Source organism: Hippopotamus amphibius, chromosome 9 (genome assembly GCF_030028045.1).
Source record: "Hippopotamus amphibius kiboko isolate mHipAmp2 chromosome 9, mHipAmp2.hap2, whole genome shotgun sequence".
NCBI classification, from domain to species: Eukaryota; Metazoa; Chordata; class Mammalia; order Artiodactyla; family Hippopotamidae; genus Hippopotamus; species Hippopotamus amphibius.
In genome coordinates, this window is record NC_080194.1 from 39,030,888 (window position 1) to 39,049,218 (window position 18,331).

General features: G+C 37.1%; 2 protein-coding genes across 2 annotated transcripts; both read right to left on the reverse strand.

The window, feature by feature from the left end:
• Positions 1-240: 240 nt before the first annotated feature.
• On the reverse strand, positions 241-1,185 carry LOC130829016 (olfactory receptor 52B4-like). The gene has a single exon (XM_057695119.1). The coding sequence runs from the start codon at positions 1,183-1,185 to the stop codon at positions 241-243; it is 945 nt and encodes a 314-aa protein (XP_057551102.1).
• A 12,173-nt stretch (positions 1,186-13,358) lies between these two features.
• On the reverse strand, positions 13,359-14,303 carry LOC130861637 (olfactory receptor 52B4-like). Its single transcript, XM_057750684.1, has one exon. The coding sequence runs from the start codon at positions 14,301-14,303 to the stop codon at positions 13,359-13,361; it is 945 nt and encodes a 314-aa protein (XP_057606667.1).
• Positions 14,304-18,331: the final 4,028 nt, after the last annotated feature.

Genomic DNA, 18,331 nt, shown 5'->3' on the forward strand with positions numbered 1-18,331 from the left:
ATCAATCCATCCTGTCCCAGGATCGTTGCAGGAGGTTGCTTGCTCAGTCAAACTTGACACTGTTCTATCAGGTTGTTTTGACAATGAAAACTAAGTCCTGAAACCTTGTGGTGAATTTGTTCCCAGACAGGATTCACTGAGCTATTTCCTAGTGTTTCAGCTGACCCCTCCCACCCACCACTTCCATAGACCTCTTGGCAAACAGCTAGAGATTCTGAAAACTCACATCTTATGCTAAAATTATTTCTGCTTCATGAAAAACAAGGGAGCTACCTGCTCCTGGATTTGCTTAGTCTTGATCCCATAAATGATAGGATTCAGCATAGGTGGAGCCAGCATGCAGACATTAGCCAACAAGATGTGGATATGAGGTGGAATGTGGCGGCCAAACCTCTGAGTAAGGATTGTGAAGATTCCAGGCCCATAAAAGAAGATGATGACGCAGATATGGGAGCCACACGTGTTGAGAGTTTTATGACGAGCATCTTGGGAAGGGATGCGGAAGACAGCACAGAGAATCAGAACATAGGAAACAAAAATTAGCACAACATCCAACACCACTGTTAACATTAGGATACAAAACCCATACCAGATGTTCACTCGAATGTCATTACAAGCATATTTGGCCAAGCCAATGTGTTCACAAAAGGTGTGTGGAATAATGTTATTTTGGCAGAAAGTCAATCTTTTCAAAAGAAATATTATGGGAAAGAGTGTACAAAAGCTTCTAAAAAAGACAGTCACACTGATTTTCCCAATCAGTGTGTGTGTAAGAATAGTGGTGTATCTCAGTGGGTAGCATATAGCAATGTAGTGGTCAAATGCCATCACCAGCAAGATCCCTGACTCAGACATGAAAGTGGAGTGGATGAAGAAGAGCTGAGTGATGCAGCGATCCAGGGAGATGTCCCCAGCACGGAACCAGAAGATGGCCAAGGCCTGCGGTACTGTGCACGTGGAGAGGACAAGGTCTGCTCCAGCCAGCATGCAGAGGAAGAGGTACATGGGTTCAGGGAGGCTGCGCTTTGTGAGGATGATGAAGATGAGCAGGCTGCTCCCAAGCAGGGCAATGACATAGGAAATGAAGAAGGGGATGGAAATCCACAAATGCTGGTCCTCAAGGCCAGGGATGCCCAGCAAGTGGAAGACTGTGTGGCTCACACCAGTGTGGTTTAAGGCAGTCATACCTGAAGCAGATGGAGAGGAAAATACACATTCATTTTAATATATTATAAGAGTAATTGTACAAATACGCTTTGCGAAGACACTCAGAGCCTTTGGAATATCTCACACTCTCCATCTTCTTTGAATATGCAAGTCATTGGAAATAGGCAAAGGTGAAAGGATATGGTCTGTGCCCCAATGAGTGGTAGCCAATTACACTTACCTCCAACTAATCAAAGTAACAGATGTTATTGTATGTATTTCTCTTTCAGAGAGAAAATTTAAGTACATGGAAGAAATGAGTATGCATGTCTGGGAAAGCTCTCAAAAGATAATACTTGAACTTGACTAGTTTTGTAAAATGAGAAATGAAAAGAGAAGGAAAGCAGCATAAGAAAAGGTGAATATACAGATCAATGCAACAGGTGCTCATGAAATGTTTCCAGTGTAGAGTGATAGGATAGGGAGTGCCTAAGAGATTTTGCAGGAAGGCTTTCCTGACTGTGAAGGGCCTTGATCCCAACTTCACACTTAGACATCATTCTTTATATAGGGGGCAGTCACCAGATGTCTTGAAGCCACTAGTTACAACAATCATGCTAGAATCATTGCCTGTGGAAGTTTATTGGAATGGTAATTGACTGAAGAGACTGGATGCTAAAAGGCCAGTCATGTTCCAGGAATCGAATGAATCTGAAGATAGTATAGTCACAAAGGAATCAAACAAATATTTTTTGAGCATTGCCTTATGCCAGGGATTGTAGTAAACACATTGCATGTGGCAAGTTATATATTCTCCATTTAGGGAACAGACATCCATTCTGGGAAGTGAGTATTACTCCTTTTACCTGTAAGGAAAGTGAGACTCAGAGAATATGAATCTGCCAAATTTCACAACCAATAATTGATGGAAGTTAGTTTGAATCTTTCTGATTTCAACACATACAGTCTGCTTACTTGTAAAGGGTGTCGTGAGAGGTGAGAGGTAAGAGGTAACATAGATAGGGTTTCTGCAGCTTAGATGAGTCACTCCTCAAGCTCACAACTTATGGAGCTAAGCTTAGACATAACCGCAGTTGGAAAAAGAAAGGATTTATGGCTGGAGGGCAGGGGATTGAAGTACTCGATATTTGGAAGATTCTTTTGCTGAAACTGACATGTGATTGCATCATTTACTTCCTAGCTGTTTCTTGGATTTCTTCTCATTATTTACCACACTTCAGTAACCTCCATCCAGATATACGCTCTCAACCTCCCTTCCCAGACCCACTCTCCACATCTGCTGTAACCAATCAGATCTGTGCTTCTGGTCTTTACCATTCTTTGTCCACATATATCAATAGTCTTCAAGAGCCCTGTCACTGCTGGCCTATATGGGACATGACACTGGCCCTGTCCTTACCTTGATTCTGGAACCACCCCAACCACAGATGTCAAATTCACTCACCAGCCTTAGGCTGAGGCTAGAGGAACAGACAAACAGGAGATCTGTAATAAAAGTCAGCTTGTGAATGGTCAGGAAGGAGTAGGGCTGTTTATCCTCCTTTGTGGAGCCCTTGAGGGAAGCACTTACATCAGGACACCAGGGACAAAGCTGTCTCGACCAGCCTTGTCCTCATGCCAAGTGGCTAAATGTCTAAAACCATTGTCCGTCTCCCACCCTTCCTTCCGTTTCTCATTCTTGCTTTTCTCAGGTTGTTCTGATACAAAAGCCTTTACCACCTTATCAAGCCTTGCTACAGGCCCATTTTAGTTAATGTGAAACCTATTTTCAACAGGAATATAAATATTTATAATTCATATTTGCCAATGATTTTTAAAGTTTTGCTCCTCATGGAAAGGATTATGTTGAAGTTATATTCATTCCCTGAGTTTGCATAAGTGTCAAATTTAAAAGTCATGAATAATAATGTTTAACTGTTACCTAAGGGAATATAAATGAGCATGCTTAACAATTCAGAGAAGAGATGTGAGTCTTGATTACCCTGGACATTTATATTTTATTTCCCTGCCTCCTTTAGCTGCATTTAAAATTTTTCAATTTATGTTAATTTTTAGTTTATTTGTGATGTACCCAGGCATAGCTTTCTTTGTTTATATTCTCTTTGAGGTTCACTGAGTTTTTGAATTTGTAAATTTATTATTTTTACCTAATTTGCAAATTTCTGTAATTATTACTTCCAAAATGTTTCTGTCTCACTCTCTGTTTCATTTTCTTTGGGGATGCCCACTACGTATATGTTACATCTTTTCATATGGTTCCATCAATATCTGAGAATCTTTTCATTTTCTTCTCACTCTTCTTCAGTTGGATAATTCTATTAATACATCTTAAGGTTAATTACTAGAAGTTTAATTACCTTGGTCAAAGCGTAACTGCATCTGTAGTTTCACTAGATATTGAAGATTCCCTGCATAGTGATTGCACCATTTTTGATTGTTACTAGCAATGTATGTGTCTTTTTTTCTCAGAATCTTTCCAGCAGAGTATATTGTCAAGCTTTTGAACATTTGTCAGCCTGACAGTTTACCAAATGTGGTTGACCATCTGCAAAAATGGCTGCCAATCATTTTTCTGTCTGCTGTACACACGTCGCCCCCAAACATGAGGGGCAGCCTATTCTCTAGCTCCTTGCATACAAGATGGCCTTGTGACTTTCTCTGACCAACAGAATAGGTTTGAAGTGATGTTGTGTGAATTCCAGGGCATATGGACGTTGCAGCATCAATTTTGCCTTCTTGGAGGCCAGTAGCTATTCAGAGAGCTTAGAATAGACAAATGAATAAAAGATCATATGGACAGAGATCCCAATGAGATCAAGTCACAACAGCTGACAACCATAAAGGCAAAGGTTGTCACAGAGCTTTTGCTTTATTCACTTTTCTTTACACTCTAAACCTGAACTGTTCTTGGCATACTGTAGGCACACTAAAGATTTATTGAATGAAACATGATTGAATGAGTAAACTGGTATATGAATGATAGAATTATGTGACTTCCATTGTCTGGTGTATTTTAAGGTGCTTGGGTACCCTGAAGTCTAGTGATTCCCCAGTAATAGTCTAGTTGAGATTCAGAATGTTTGATTGGTGCTGGATGATGGTGGGGATGAGATTTTGGACTCTCTTGGTATTGAATTTCAGGAGGAGTTTCTCAAGAATTCCCACCTCAGCATGGTAACTAAGGCAGTTTTACAGGTTGCTGCAGGCTGCTTTTACAGCAATATTAACCATTTCATCTATCATAACTATTCCTCACATAAAGTAACTGAATTTTTTACAATAAATAATTATTTTACAGTTAGGTAAGTTTTAAAATTATCTGCGATTCTTTTGTGAAGTTATTCTATTTCTTGAAATAAAATCAAGGTAACAATGTTTAGAGTAAAAAAAAATTGCCTTCTATGAATGATTTATTTCAGATTGCAGATAATGCAAACCAAAATAAAATCAATTGACAACTAGTAATAGATTTAGATAAATAGGTCATTAGTTATGAGCTATGTTTCATGCTGACACATGCCTTTTTTTCAACATCCATATGACACTTACACCTCACACAAGCTGCATCGCCAGGAAGGAGCTTACTGTAAGCCTTGGTCTTAGGGTCAGTGTGAAGATTCAAGAGAAGATAAGAGTACAAAAATGAATTTGGGCTCTGTAGGTGAGCTGAAGAGAAGAGATACTTCAGACAGTGAAAGGAAGTTGGTTCTCTGTCATGCCTCTCCACCACTCTCCCTCTACTCCCTGCCTCTCATGCAAATTCATTTACGTAGACTAAGGCACCCACCCTCCAAATAGCATCAAAATATAGACTCTCTTTATCAAATATGGAAATCTGACAACTTTTTCTCTCTTTCCAACACCTTTTGATACACTAACATCACCTCTTTCCTTCCCTATGGCCTCCTAATTATTCTCACAATTGTTCTCCCTCTACCCTTCTAGGTTCTTCTGACTCATCTAGGAATTTACTTGATGTGAGACAAGTCAACAGAAAAAAATCAAACAGAAGTTTAATAACACGTATACATGAGAGAGACCCAGGAAAACTGAATAATTCACCACAATGGCCAAAGCCCTCACCTGAAATAGCATCTTCCATCAAAGGCAAAATAGGAGTTGAGGGTAGTGCTTTAGGACCTCAGTGAAGAAGAGTGCAATTCACATGAAAATGGAAAAGCGAATGTTTAATAAACAAATGTTTACCGATGCATGCAGAGACAGTGGGACACAAAGTGGACTCTGATTTCTAGGCCCTACCAGAGTTTCCCCAACACACTTAGACCATATTCTTTGCAGATAGGTCTATTTCAGGAAATAGCTATTTATCTAAGTTATTTAGGCAGTTAATAGGGATGTAATGGGGAGTCTTCTGTTTCTTAAACACAAATCAGCCTAAATTAATTTTTACCCTAAAGAGACACATTTTGGGGTAGCAAATTGTGCTTTTCTACATTACCCAGTGCACGTTCTTCACAGAATAACCAAAATGGTATTTTACAAAGGAAATATGATCATGCCACCCTTGAAAGCAAAACATTTCAAGGGATGTTCATTGCTTTTAGCATAAAAACTTAATTTATTAACATTGTCTGCCCGGCCTTGAGTGAAGGGATCACAGATAGAACTCTGGTCTCATGTTAAGTCATTCACTGTACTCCATTCCTGCTGAGCCTTTTCTAGTGCCTCACCAGGACCAAATTCCTTCTTGTCTAAAACATGTGTTTCTGACTCTAGAATTCTCTTCCCCTCCTGCTTTACTTAATCAAGTCCAGCTCATCTTTTATATCTCTCATTACAAGTTCCTCCTGCAGATGGGTATCTTTGACCATAGGACCTAACAAGGTCCTCCATTATAACATTATATAAAAAAAGGAAAAAAATCCTATCTTGATTCTTCATAACTCTTATCACAAGTGTAATTCAAATGTTTATTTATGTTTCTGTTTTTAATGTCTTTCTCCTCTTCAGTCTGTAAAATCTGACTTTCCTAGCTTATCCCTCATATCTAGCATCCATGCATGGTACATTGTTGTAAAATAAAAATTTGTCAATAAACAAGCCAATGGATGGGTGAATCAACTGATATATACCAGTGTGTGTGTATGTGTGTGTGTGTGTTTGTGTGTGTGTGTGTGTATAAAACAAAGTGATGTACTCAAGACCCACTATAAGTAACTCTAAGTTGAATTTTTTAATGTAAACAAATCTCATAGGAAGGCAGAAAAGAAAAATGGAGGAATGAGAAATTCAGAGAACTAATAAAAAAATAATAAAATGGCAGACTTAAGCTTTCAGGTAGCAATAATTACTTCAAGTTAAAATGATATAAATATATCAATTAAAAGACAGAGAATGGAGTAGATTTTTAAAACAACAAAAATGTATGCTGTCTACAAGAAATCACATCAAACTTAATAACTGAAGTAGGTTGAAAATAAGAGAAAAAGCACTAAATGCTTTACATTAGAAAAGAGGTATGATTTCAGGTCAATAATCTAAATTCCTATCTAAAACAAACAAGAACAACAACAAACTAGAAATAAAAGAGCAAAATAAACTCAGAGAAGCAGAAAAAAAACACAATAAAGACAAAAACGAAATCAATGTAATTAAAAAGAGGAAAACAATAAAAAGAAATCAATGAGACAAAGCACAATCAAGAAAAAATAGATAATATAAGTAATATTGTAAACATAAAAGAAATTGAACTTGAACTTAAAAAGCTCCCAGAAGGAAATCTACAGGCCCAGAGAGTTTCACTGGAGAATTTTATCAAATAGTTGAAGAAAAATTAACATCAATTTCATACACTGTGTTCCAGAAAACAGAAGAAGAGGAAAACCTTCCCACTTCGTTTTATCTTGACAGCAGTTTTATCTTGATGCCAAAGTCAGGAAAAGATTATACAAAAAAGAAAACTACAGACTGGTATCTCTCATTGAGTTTGATATAAAAATCTTCAACAAAATTTTAGTACATTCAATTCAGAGATGTATGGAAAGAATAACACACCACAACCAAATGAGGTTTATTCCAGTGCACAAGGGCAAGGCTGGTTCAATATTCAAAAGCAATCAATGTAATCCTCCATATCAAATAACTAAGAAAGAACAAGTATATGATGTTATCAATCGATGCAGAAAAATTATTTTCCAGAATCCAACATCCATTCATGATAAAAAAAAAAAAAGTGTTCAGCAAATTAGGAATAGAGGGAAAAAAGAGCATCAGCCAAAAAATCTATAGGCATCATTATAATCAATGGTGAAAAACTAAAAACTTTCTCCTAAAAAATCAAGACCAAGGTAGGTTCACCACTCTTTTTTAAGATCACACTGGAAGTTCTAGCCAGTACGAAAAAGCAAGATAAAGTAAAAATCAAATGAAGTGGAAATAAAGAATTGAAATCGTTCCTACTCAAAAATGACATGTTTTTCTACATAGAAAATATCAAAGAAAAACAAACACACAAACAAGAAAACAAACTTCTGGAATAGGTGAATGCAGTAAATTTGTAGGATACAAGATTACAAAAAAAATCAATCTCAGTTCTATATACTAAACAAATATGCAGAGATTGAAGCTAAAAAGTACTATTTTTAATGACACCAAAAGAAAAACTACCTAGATATAAAGCTAGTAAATATGTATAGGATCTGTATGTGGAAAGCTAGGACATGCTGATGAAATAAATCATAAGTGACCTAAATAAATGAAGAGGCACTCCAGGTTCATGAATTGGAAGAGTCAACATAAAAGAGATCTCAACATTAAAGAGATCATATATCAATTTTTCCAAAATTGAACTACATATCTAATGAAATTCTTATCAAAATCCCAGCAAGAAAGCAGAAGTGGAGACACAGATGTAGAGAACAAACATATAGATACCTATTGGGAAAAGTGGAAGTGGGTGGTTGGGGTGGGATGAATTGGGAGATTGGGGTTGCCATATATACTGTACATTACTAAGAAAAAGAATGAAACTGTACACTTTAAATATATGCAGTTTATTGTATGTCAATTATATCTCAATAAAAGTTAAAAACAAAATCCCAGCAAAAATTTTTGTAGGGACCTCCTAGGTGGCGTAGTGGTTGAGAATCCGCCTGCCATTGCAGAAGACACAGGTTTGAGCCCTGCTCCAGGAAGACCCCACATGTCACGGAGCAACTAAGCCCATGTGCCACAACTATTGAGCCTGTGCTCAACAAGAGAGGCACACACACCACAATGAAGACAAGCCCCCGCTCGCCGCGAATACAGAAAGCCCATATGCAGCAACGAAGACCCAATGCAGCCAATAAATAAATAAATAAATATAAATAAATAAATTTATTTAAAAAAAAAAGAATTTTTGTAGCCATAAATAAACTTACTCTAAAACTTTTAAGGAAAAGCAAAAGACCTAAAATATCTAAAATAATTTAAAAAAAAAGAATAATATGTGAGTAATCACACTACTTAATGTTAAGGCTTACTATTTAGCTACAGTAATCAAGATAGTGTGCCATTGTCAGGGGAATAAACATGTAGATCAATGGAAAAGAACAGAAAACCCAAAAACAGACCCAAACAAATACACCCAACTGATTTCGGACAAAGGTACCAAAGGAACTCGAAAGAGGAAGAATAGCTTTCTCAACAAATGGTGCTGGAGCAATGAACATCTGTGGGAAAATGAATAAATAAAAGTATCTTGACCTAAACGTCTCACCTTATATGAAAATTAATACAAAATTTATTATGGACTTAGATATAAAATGAATAATCATAAAACATTTAGAAGAAACAGAAAAAAATCCCCAGGATCTAGGGCTAGATGAAGAGTTTTCAGATGACACCAAAAACAACTCATAACAACAACAAAAAAGCATAACTCGTAAAAAGAAAAATTAATAAGTTGGAATTCTTATTAACTTAAAAATTTTGAGAAGTTTTAAAAACTTTTAGTCTGAGAAAGACCCGATTAAGAGGATGAAAAGACAAGCTACAGACTGGGCAAATTTATATTCAAACCACACATGTGACAAGGTCTTGTATTTAGAATATGTAAAGAACTCCCAAAACAACATTTATAAAAAACAAGGATCCAATTAGAAAACAGGTAAAAGCCATGAACTAATATTTCACTGAGGAGGAGTATTCAGATAATAACCAAACACATGAAAAATGTACATCATTGGCATTTAGAGATATGCAAATTAAAACTACAATGACATACACAGATCAGAATGACAAAAAAATAGTAATAATACCAAATGCTCATGAGGTTACAAAGAAAAGGATCGCTCATGCATTGTTGGTGGGAATGTATAGTGATAGAGCCACTCATGAAAACAGTCTGGTGTCTTCTTGTAAAATTAAATACAAACTTATCCTGAAATGCAGAATTGCACACTTGAAGATTTATCTCAGACAAATGAGCACTTATATTTACATAAACACCTGTTCATAGCAGCTTTATTCAAAATAGCCAAGAACTGCAGACAACTCAAATGTTATTTCACATATCAGTGTTTAAAAACAGTGTGGCATATCCACACTATGAAATTCTACATAACAACAAAAAGAAACCACTGTTTATACATGCAGTAATTTGAATCAATCCTAAGGGAATTATACTAAGTAAAATAAACCAAGTCTCTAAAGGTTATGTGTTGCATGACTCTATTTATATAATAATCATGAAATAACAAAATAGTAGAGCTGGAGGGCCAGTTAGTGGTTGCCAATGGCTATGCATGGAAAGAGAGGGATGCAAGTGAGCCTACAAAAGGCTACATAAATGCTGAGAAAACAATTCCGTATCTTAATTGTAGTGGTGATTCCATGAATCTATAATGTCATATAATTACTTTGCACCAAATGTACAAAGACACCAGCACACACATAAGTAGTGATGACATAAGTTCTGTGGTTTGTACCAATATCAACTTCCAGGTTTTGATATTGTAGCATAGTCATACAAGGTGTTACCATAAAGAAAAACTGGTGCAGGATAAATAGGACCTTCTGGTACATTATTCCTTTAAAACTTCCTGTTAATCTATAATTATTTCAGAATAAAGTGTTTTTTTAATTGTTGAATGTGAAATAGATATCTTAAGACAAACAAAATTAAATAATAGTAGTAATTATTATATTAAAATATATATAACACTATATGCCTGACACCATTATAAGCACTTTACATATATTAACCGTTTAAATCCTTATAAGAGCTCTATAATGTTGATCAAATAATCGCTGTTCAAGGATGAGGAAATGAAAATAGAGAGATGAATGTGAACAATACTCATATCCAAGCTTAAGGAGATTTTTCTGTGAGTAACCAATAGAAAAAAACCACAAAAGATATACACATAGTTATTAATATTTAAATCAGTATTTAAAAATGTTAAGAATAAACTATAAACATACTAGATAAATATGTAAATATGACAGTGAAAACATATAGTATTATGTTACATATAAAAAACAAAGAAAAGCAATAAGGACAACATAGAGTTTTCAAGACTTAAATGGGCAAAAGCAGAAACAATCAGAATCATTTCGGAGATTTAGTAGCCAAGAGCACACACACACACAGAAGGATTTTTTCCTGCCTCTGCCATTTTCCTTGGTAGATTTCCATTTCCTCTCCTGTAATACTTCTTTTATGGGGCTCAAATGAAGATGATGTGAAGTTATGTCCATAAAATGCTTAGCAAGGGAGCTGTAACACAAACCCCCAACAAATGGTAGTTATCGTTACTTCATAAGATGAAATACGACTATCCAATAAAGATTTAATCTCAATAGCAATAAAAATATAAGTAAAAATTACAGTAAAATATCATTTTATCCTTCTGAATGGCATAAATTTTTAAAAATGAAAATACTCAACCCCATTATTAGTGCAGAAATATGTATTATGAATCTTTGAAAGCAATTTTATAGGATTCATTAAAAATCTATACAATCCACAAAAGCATTTCTGGGATTCTCGTCTTAAAAATAGAAAGCTCAGAAAGAGCTTAGTTATAATATGTTCAGAGTAGTCTTGTGTATACAGTTAAAAATGCAAAACTCGGACTTCCTAGGTGGCACAGTCGTTAAGAATCCGCCTGCCAGTGCAGAGGAGACAGGTTCGAGCCCTGCCCCAGGAAGACACCACATGCCACGGAGAAACTAAGCCTGTGTGCCACAACTATTGAGCCTGTGCTCTAGAGCCTGTGAGCCACAACAATTGAGCCCACATGCCACAACTATAGAAGCCCACGCACCTAGAACCTGTGCTCTGCAACAAGAGAAGCCACGGCAATGTGAAGCCCACGCCCCACAATGAAGAGTAGCTCCCGCTCTCAGCAACTAGAGAAAGCCAGTGTGCAGCAATGAAGACCCAACACAGCCAATAAAAAATAAATAAATCCAACAAATAAATTTAAAACAACAAAAAAAAAACTTAAAAAAAATGCAAAACTCTAAATGCCCAATAGTATTGAAAATGTATGAAAATATTGGTTAGCCAAAAAGTTTGTTCGACTTTGTCTGACACATATGGAAAAACCGAACAAAATTCTTGGCCAACCCAATACATGCCCATAGAACAAGGAATATAAGGCAGTATAACAAAAAGTTGTCAGTGGTTTTCTCCTGACTAGGAGTTTTTTGTTGTTGTTGTTGTTTTCGAATTGTGTTGCATTGAGCATTTCCATTTTATATTAAAAGACAATACTTAAAATAATTTATTTAGGACATATCTGGGCTAAATACTTAAGAAGCAAGTAAAACTGAGTCTTAAATTTGTAAGTATACAGTCATATGCCATGCAAAAAGCACTTAAAAGGAGAATTCTTGGTTAAATGAGTTATTGTAAAACCCTGCAATGAAATACTACATAGATAGTAATTGGTTATAGAAATTCACATATATACATATGAAATGAACAGTCAATAATATACTACCAGAAGAGAAATTGTAAGTTACAGACCATAATATAGTATCATCCATACTCTATAGTATACATCATAATAATATTTTTCATATAGCACAAGGATAGATAAAGCCATAGATGGATACAGATGGAAATAAAATACAGACACAGATTCAGATATGGATTTAGATACAGATGGAGATAGACATAGATATAAAAATATATAGATACAGATGTACAACTATATGAAACAAAATTTTAATGATAAAATTGCTCAAAGCCTATAAGTTTATGGGTTCATGAGTTTCATGTTTGTCTTTTTTCTAATGTCTTCTACAAAAAGTATAGATTTTAATCAAATAAGTATTAAAAATAGAATTATGTACAATATGCTTTTTTTCTCAGAGAGCAATTACCAACGAAGTAATACATTGGGAAGGAGTCGTGGTTAGAGAAAGTCACAGAGGAGATGAGGTGAGAATTGGATATGAAAGGGGGAATAAGAGTTCTCCACAAGTTGATGGAGGTTATCCCAAGACAGAGCAGAAATACCTGGAGACTATGACATGACCTGAGAGAGTTAAGGAGTTAACTGACACTGAGATTGGGGGAAATCCCCTTCCTCAGCTTCTCCCAGCAAACACCACTCTCTGTCAGAAACCACATGAGTGTTTTTCCCATGACAGGAGTGAGCAGTCGCAATCCCCTCAGTCTCCTTCAAAGGCTGTTCTGCAAAATATGAAACACACAATTCATTCACATTCACTTATTACAGACATGCATGTGGATAGGATATAAATTACTGTAAAATCCAAGAATCACTGATTCTAAGAATGTCATTTAGCTAGAATGAGGGACATTAAGGAGTAAAGGTTTTATGGAATTGTCTAAGGATATCACTAGCTATCTCAGTGCTTGAGAAACACAGTGAGGAGTAACTGAACAAAATCCCAGGCCAGAGCAGGGTTCTCACTTCATTAATTCTAGTGATCTCGCTAGTGTCATTTAGGATACATGACGTCTGAATATTAACCCATCCAGTACCAGGGTCTTTGCAGGAGGGAGCTTGCTCAGTCAAACATAGCACCCTTCTCTCAGGTTGTTTTGACAACAGAAGACTAAATTTTGCAACCTCTCTGGTAAATGTGCTCCAGATACAGAACTCACTGAGCTATTTCCTAGTGTTTCAGCTGACCCCTCCCTTCCACTACTTCCATAGGCCTCTTCACAGACAGCTAGAGATTCTGAAAACTCACATCTTATGCTAACGTTATTTCTGCTTTATGAAAAACAAGGGAGCCACCTGCTCCTGGATTTGCTTAGTCTTGATCCCATAAATGATGGGATTCAGCATAGGTGGAGCCAGCATGCAGACATTAGCCAACAAGATGTGGATATGAGGTGGAATGTGGCGGCCAAACCTCTGAGTAAGGAGTGCAAAGATTCCAGGCCCATAAAAGAGGATGATGACGCAGATATGGGAACCACATGTGTTGAGAGCTTTGTGACGAGCATCTTGGGAAGGGATGCGGAAGACAGCACAGAGAATCAGAACATAGGAAACAAAAATTAACAGGACATCTATGACCCCCGTTAACATTAGGATACAAAACCCATACCAGATGTTCACTCGAATGTCATTACAAGCATATTTGGCCAAGCCAATGTGTTCACAATAGGTGTGCGGAATAATGTTATTTTGGCAGAAAGTCAATCTTTTCAAAAGAAATACTACGGGGAAAATTGTACAATAACTTCTCAGAAAGGTAATCACACCAATTTTCCCAATCAGTGTGTGTGTAAGAATAGTGGTGTATCTCAGTGGGTAGCATATAGCAATGTAGCGGTCAAATGCCATCACCAGCAAGATCCCTGACTCAGACATGAAAGTGGAGTGGATGAAGAAGAGCTGAGTGATGCAGCGATCCAGGGAGATGTCCCCAGCACGGAACCAGAAGATGGCCAAAGCCTGCGGTACTGTGCACGTGGAAAGGACAAGGTCTGCTCCAGCCAGCATGCAGAGGAAGAGGTACATGGGTTCATGGAGGCTGCGCTTTGTGAGGATGATGAAGATGAGCAGGCTGTTCCCAAGCAGGGCGATGACATAGGAAATGAAGAAGGGGATGGAAATCCACATGTGCTGGTCCTCTAGGCCAGGGATGCCCAACAAGTGGAAGACTGTGTGGCTCACACCAGTGTGGTTTAAGGTTATCATACCTGGAGCAAATGACCAGGGACTATACTTCCTGTTCACAGAGATAAACAAAAATAAGTATTCTTTTCACTATATTATTAAAAGGAATTATACAAATATACTCTGTGAAGACACCAGGAGCTTTTTGGCATATCTCACACTCTCCATCTTCTTTGAACATGTAAATCATAGGAATTATACAAAGATGAAAAAGTATGGTCTGTGCCCCACTGAGTGGCAGCCAATCACACCTACTTCCACCTAAACGAAGTGAGAGGCATTATTGTATCTATTTCACTTTCAAACAGAGGATTATGAATACACAGAATAAATCAGTATGCATGTCTGGGAAGGCTGTTAACATTGACACTTGAACTTGACCTTGAAAATGATGAGTTTATCGTAAATTATGAATGAAAAGAGAAGCGAAGCAGCATAACACAAGGTAAATATATAGATCACTGCAACACAGGAAGTTCATGACACATTTCCAGAACATGATGTCAGGTACATAAGGTGTTCATAGGGGGTTGTACAGGCAGATTTTCCTGATTGTGAAAGGCCTTGATCAAAACTTTACATTTAGACTCCATTTTTTATACAGGGGACAGTCCTTAGTTGCCTTGAAGCAAGCAGTCTACGACAATTACACTAGAATAACTACCAGAGGAATTTTATTGAAATTGTCCTTGACCGAAGAGTCTGGTGCTAAAAGATTAGTCATATTCCAGGGGTAAAATGGATATGAATGTAATAAAGTCACAGAAGAATTAAACTGATATTTATTAAGCATTGTTTTATACCAGGGATTGTAGTATGCACACTGCATGTGGCAAGTTATATATTCTCTGTGTAGAGAGTAGACATCCACTCTACGAAGTGGGTGTTATCTCTGTTTCACACCTAAAGAAGGTGAGACTCAGAGAATATGAATCACATGTTAAATTTCACAGCCAATAATTGATAGAAATGAGTTTGAAATCTGACTTCACCATATATAGTTTGCTTACTTGTGAAGAGGGTCATGAGGATATTAAGACATAGCATGCACAGGACTCGTGTAGCTGAGATGAGTCACTCCTCACGCTCACACCTTAGGGAGCTAAGCTTAGAAATAACTGAAATTGGAAAAAGGAAGCATGTACTTCTGGAGGGCAAGGAATTGCAGTACTTGAAAGATTCTTTTGCTGATACAAATTAACACGTAATTTCATCATTTACTTCCTAGTATATACTTTTTTCATTCATTAGCTTAATCATTCAACAAGCATATTTTGAGCAGTGACTATTTTCCAGGCATCATGCCATATGCCTGAGTCCTAACTGGGTTGATAATTTGAGAGAATGGTGGACACATAAGTACATGGATTTAGTAGAATGTTTCAGGTGTAGCGGGCCCAGAGGGCAACTTGTGAGAAGACAGCCATGTCCAATCCTCTTTTCATCAGAATGAAGAAATGGAGCCAAATAATAAATATCCTCTTCTTGGGGTTTCTGAGGGTATTAAATGAAGGGGTGTTTAAAATATCTAGCTCAGTGGCTAAGGTATATCTTACGTTCACTAACAGTATTTTTTCTGCTCCAGCTCCCCTTCTTGGTGTCCCTGATTTTTCTTCCTGGAGAGGAAGATTGGCTCCAGTTCTCACATCACTAAGATTCCCTGGCTGCTTCCCCAAAGCCCTTTCCAATGTCTGGGCTCAGGGCGGGTGGTCACAGTCTCCTGCCATTCTCAGGGTTCCTTTCATAGTTTGCCAAGAGGAGTCTGAAGTCTAAGTAAATATGTGTTCTGTTTACTTATCCCTCATCTAATTATTAAGGCATTTGTCATTTATTGGATTTCTTCTTGTTATTGACCACCCTTCAGTAACCTCCATGCAGCCCATATACTCTCAACCTCACTTCCCAGACCCACTCTCCACATCTGCTAACCAATCAGATCTGTACCTCTGGTCTTTACCATCCTCTATCCACGTGCATCAATAGTCTTCAAGAGTTCCGTTACCTCTGGCCTGTCTGGGACATAAAACTGGCAACCACCCCACTCACAGATGTCGGATTCACTTACCAGGAGCAGACAGACAGGAGATCTGTGATGAAAGTCAGCTTGTGAAGGGTCAAGAAGGGGTAGAGCTGTTTATCCTGTTTTGTGGAGCCCTTGAGGGAAGCAGTTACATCAGGACACCAGGGACAAAGCTGTCTCGACCAGTCTTGTCCTCATGCCAAGTGGGCTAAATCTCTAAAACCATTGCCCATCTCCTACCGTCCTCCCGATTCTCCTCATTCTTGCTTTTCTCAGGTTATTCTGATACAAAGGCCTTTTCTACCTCATCTAGCCCTGCTACAGGCCCATTTTAGTTAATGTGAAACCTATTTTCAACAGGAATATAAATACTTATAATTCTTATGTACTGATGATTTTTTTTAAAGCTCTTTATTGGAATATAATTGTTTTACACTGTTGTGTGTACCAATGATTTTTAAAGTTCTGCTCTTCATGAAAAGGATTACTTTGAAGTTATATTCATTCCCTGAGTTTTTATAAGTTTCAAATTTGGCATTCATAAATAATAATGTTTAACTGTTACCTAAGGGAATATAAATGTACATGCTTAACAATTGATAGAAGAGATGTGTCTTCGTTACCTCTGACAGTTATATTTCATTCCCCTCCCTCCTTTAACTACATTAAGCATTTTTTAATTTATGTTCATTTTCATTTTGATTACGATGTATCCAGGCATAGCTTTCTTTGTTTTTATTCTCTTTTGAGGTTATCTGAGCTTTTTGAACCTACAAATTTATGGTTTTTACCTACTTTGCAAAATTTCAGTAATTATTACTTCCAAAATTTAGTCTCATTCTCTCTCATTTCATTTTGGAACCCCAACTACACATACATTAGATCTTTTGATATGGTTTCATTAGTATCAGAATCTCTTCATTTTTTTTTTTCTCTCTTTCTTCTTTAGTTGGATAATTCTATTAACAAATCTTATGGTTAATTACTAGAAGCACAATTATCTTGGTTAAAGAGTAACTGCATTTGTAGTTTTATTAGATATTGAAGATTCCCTCCATGGTAATTACACCATTTTTTATTGCTCCTGGCAATGTTTGAGTGCCTTTTTTTCTCATAATCTTTCCACCAGATTACATTGTCAAGCTTTTGAACATTTGTCAACCTGATAATTTGCCAAATGTGGTTGACCATCTGCAAAAATGGCTGCCAATCATTCTTCTGTCTGCTGTACACAAGTGTCACCCCCCATACATGAGGGGTAGCCTATTCTCTAGCTCCTTGAATACAAGATGGCCTTGTGAGTTGCTTTGACCAAAAGAATAGGTTTGAAGTGATGTGTGAATTCCAGGCATTTGGACCTTGCAGCTTCCATTTTATCTTCTTGGAGGCCAGTAGCCATTCAGAAAGCTTGGGACAGACAAATGAATAAAAGATCATGTGGACAGAGATCCCAATGAGATCAACCAAGTCACAACGGCACACATGAATGTAAAAGATATAGAACAGAGAAAGCAAATTTGAAAAAGAACAAAAGTTAGAAAACTTCTACTGACTTATTTCAAGACATATTATGTAGCCAAAGTAATCAGTACATGATACCAAGGTAGAGAAGTAGATAAATGATCAGAACAGAGTCCAGAAGCAGATTCACACATATATGATCAATTGAGACACGATGAAAGTGCAAAGCCAAGTCAGAGGAAAAGGATACCTTTTCAACAAATAGTGCTGGAACGATTGGACCCATATACAAAGAGATGGATTTTGACCCATATCTTGCACTATTAAAAAAAATAATCTCAAAGAGGTTCACAGACTTAGGGTAAAATCCAAAATTATATCACTTCTAGGGACTTCCCTGATAATGCTGTGGTTAAGACTCTGCACTCCCAATGCAGGGGTCCCTGGTTCAATCCCTGGTCAGGGAACTAGAGCCCACATGCATGCTGCAACCAAGAGTTCACATGCTGCAACAAAAAAGATCCCATATGCTGAAATGAAGATCCGGCACGTGGCAATGAAGATCCCG

What these genes read in the sequence shown, in the direction of transcription:
- LOC130829016 (XM_057695119.1), bottom strand. Translation starts at nt 1,185, where the DNA reads ATGACTGCCTTAAACCACACTGGTGTGAGCCACACAGTCTTCCACTTG.
- LOC130861637 (XM_057750684.1), bottom strand. Translation starts at nt 14,303, where the DNA reads ATGATAACCTTAAACCACACTGGTGTGAGCCACACAGTCTTCCACTTG.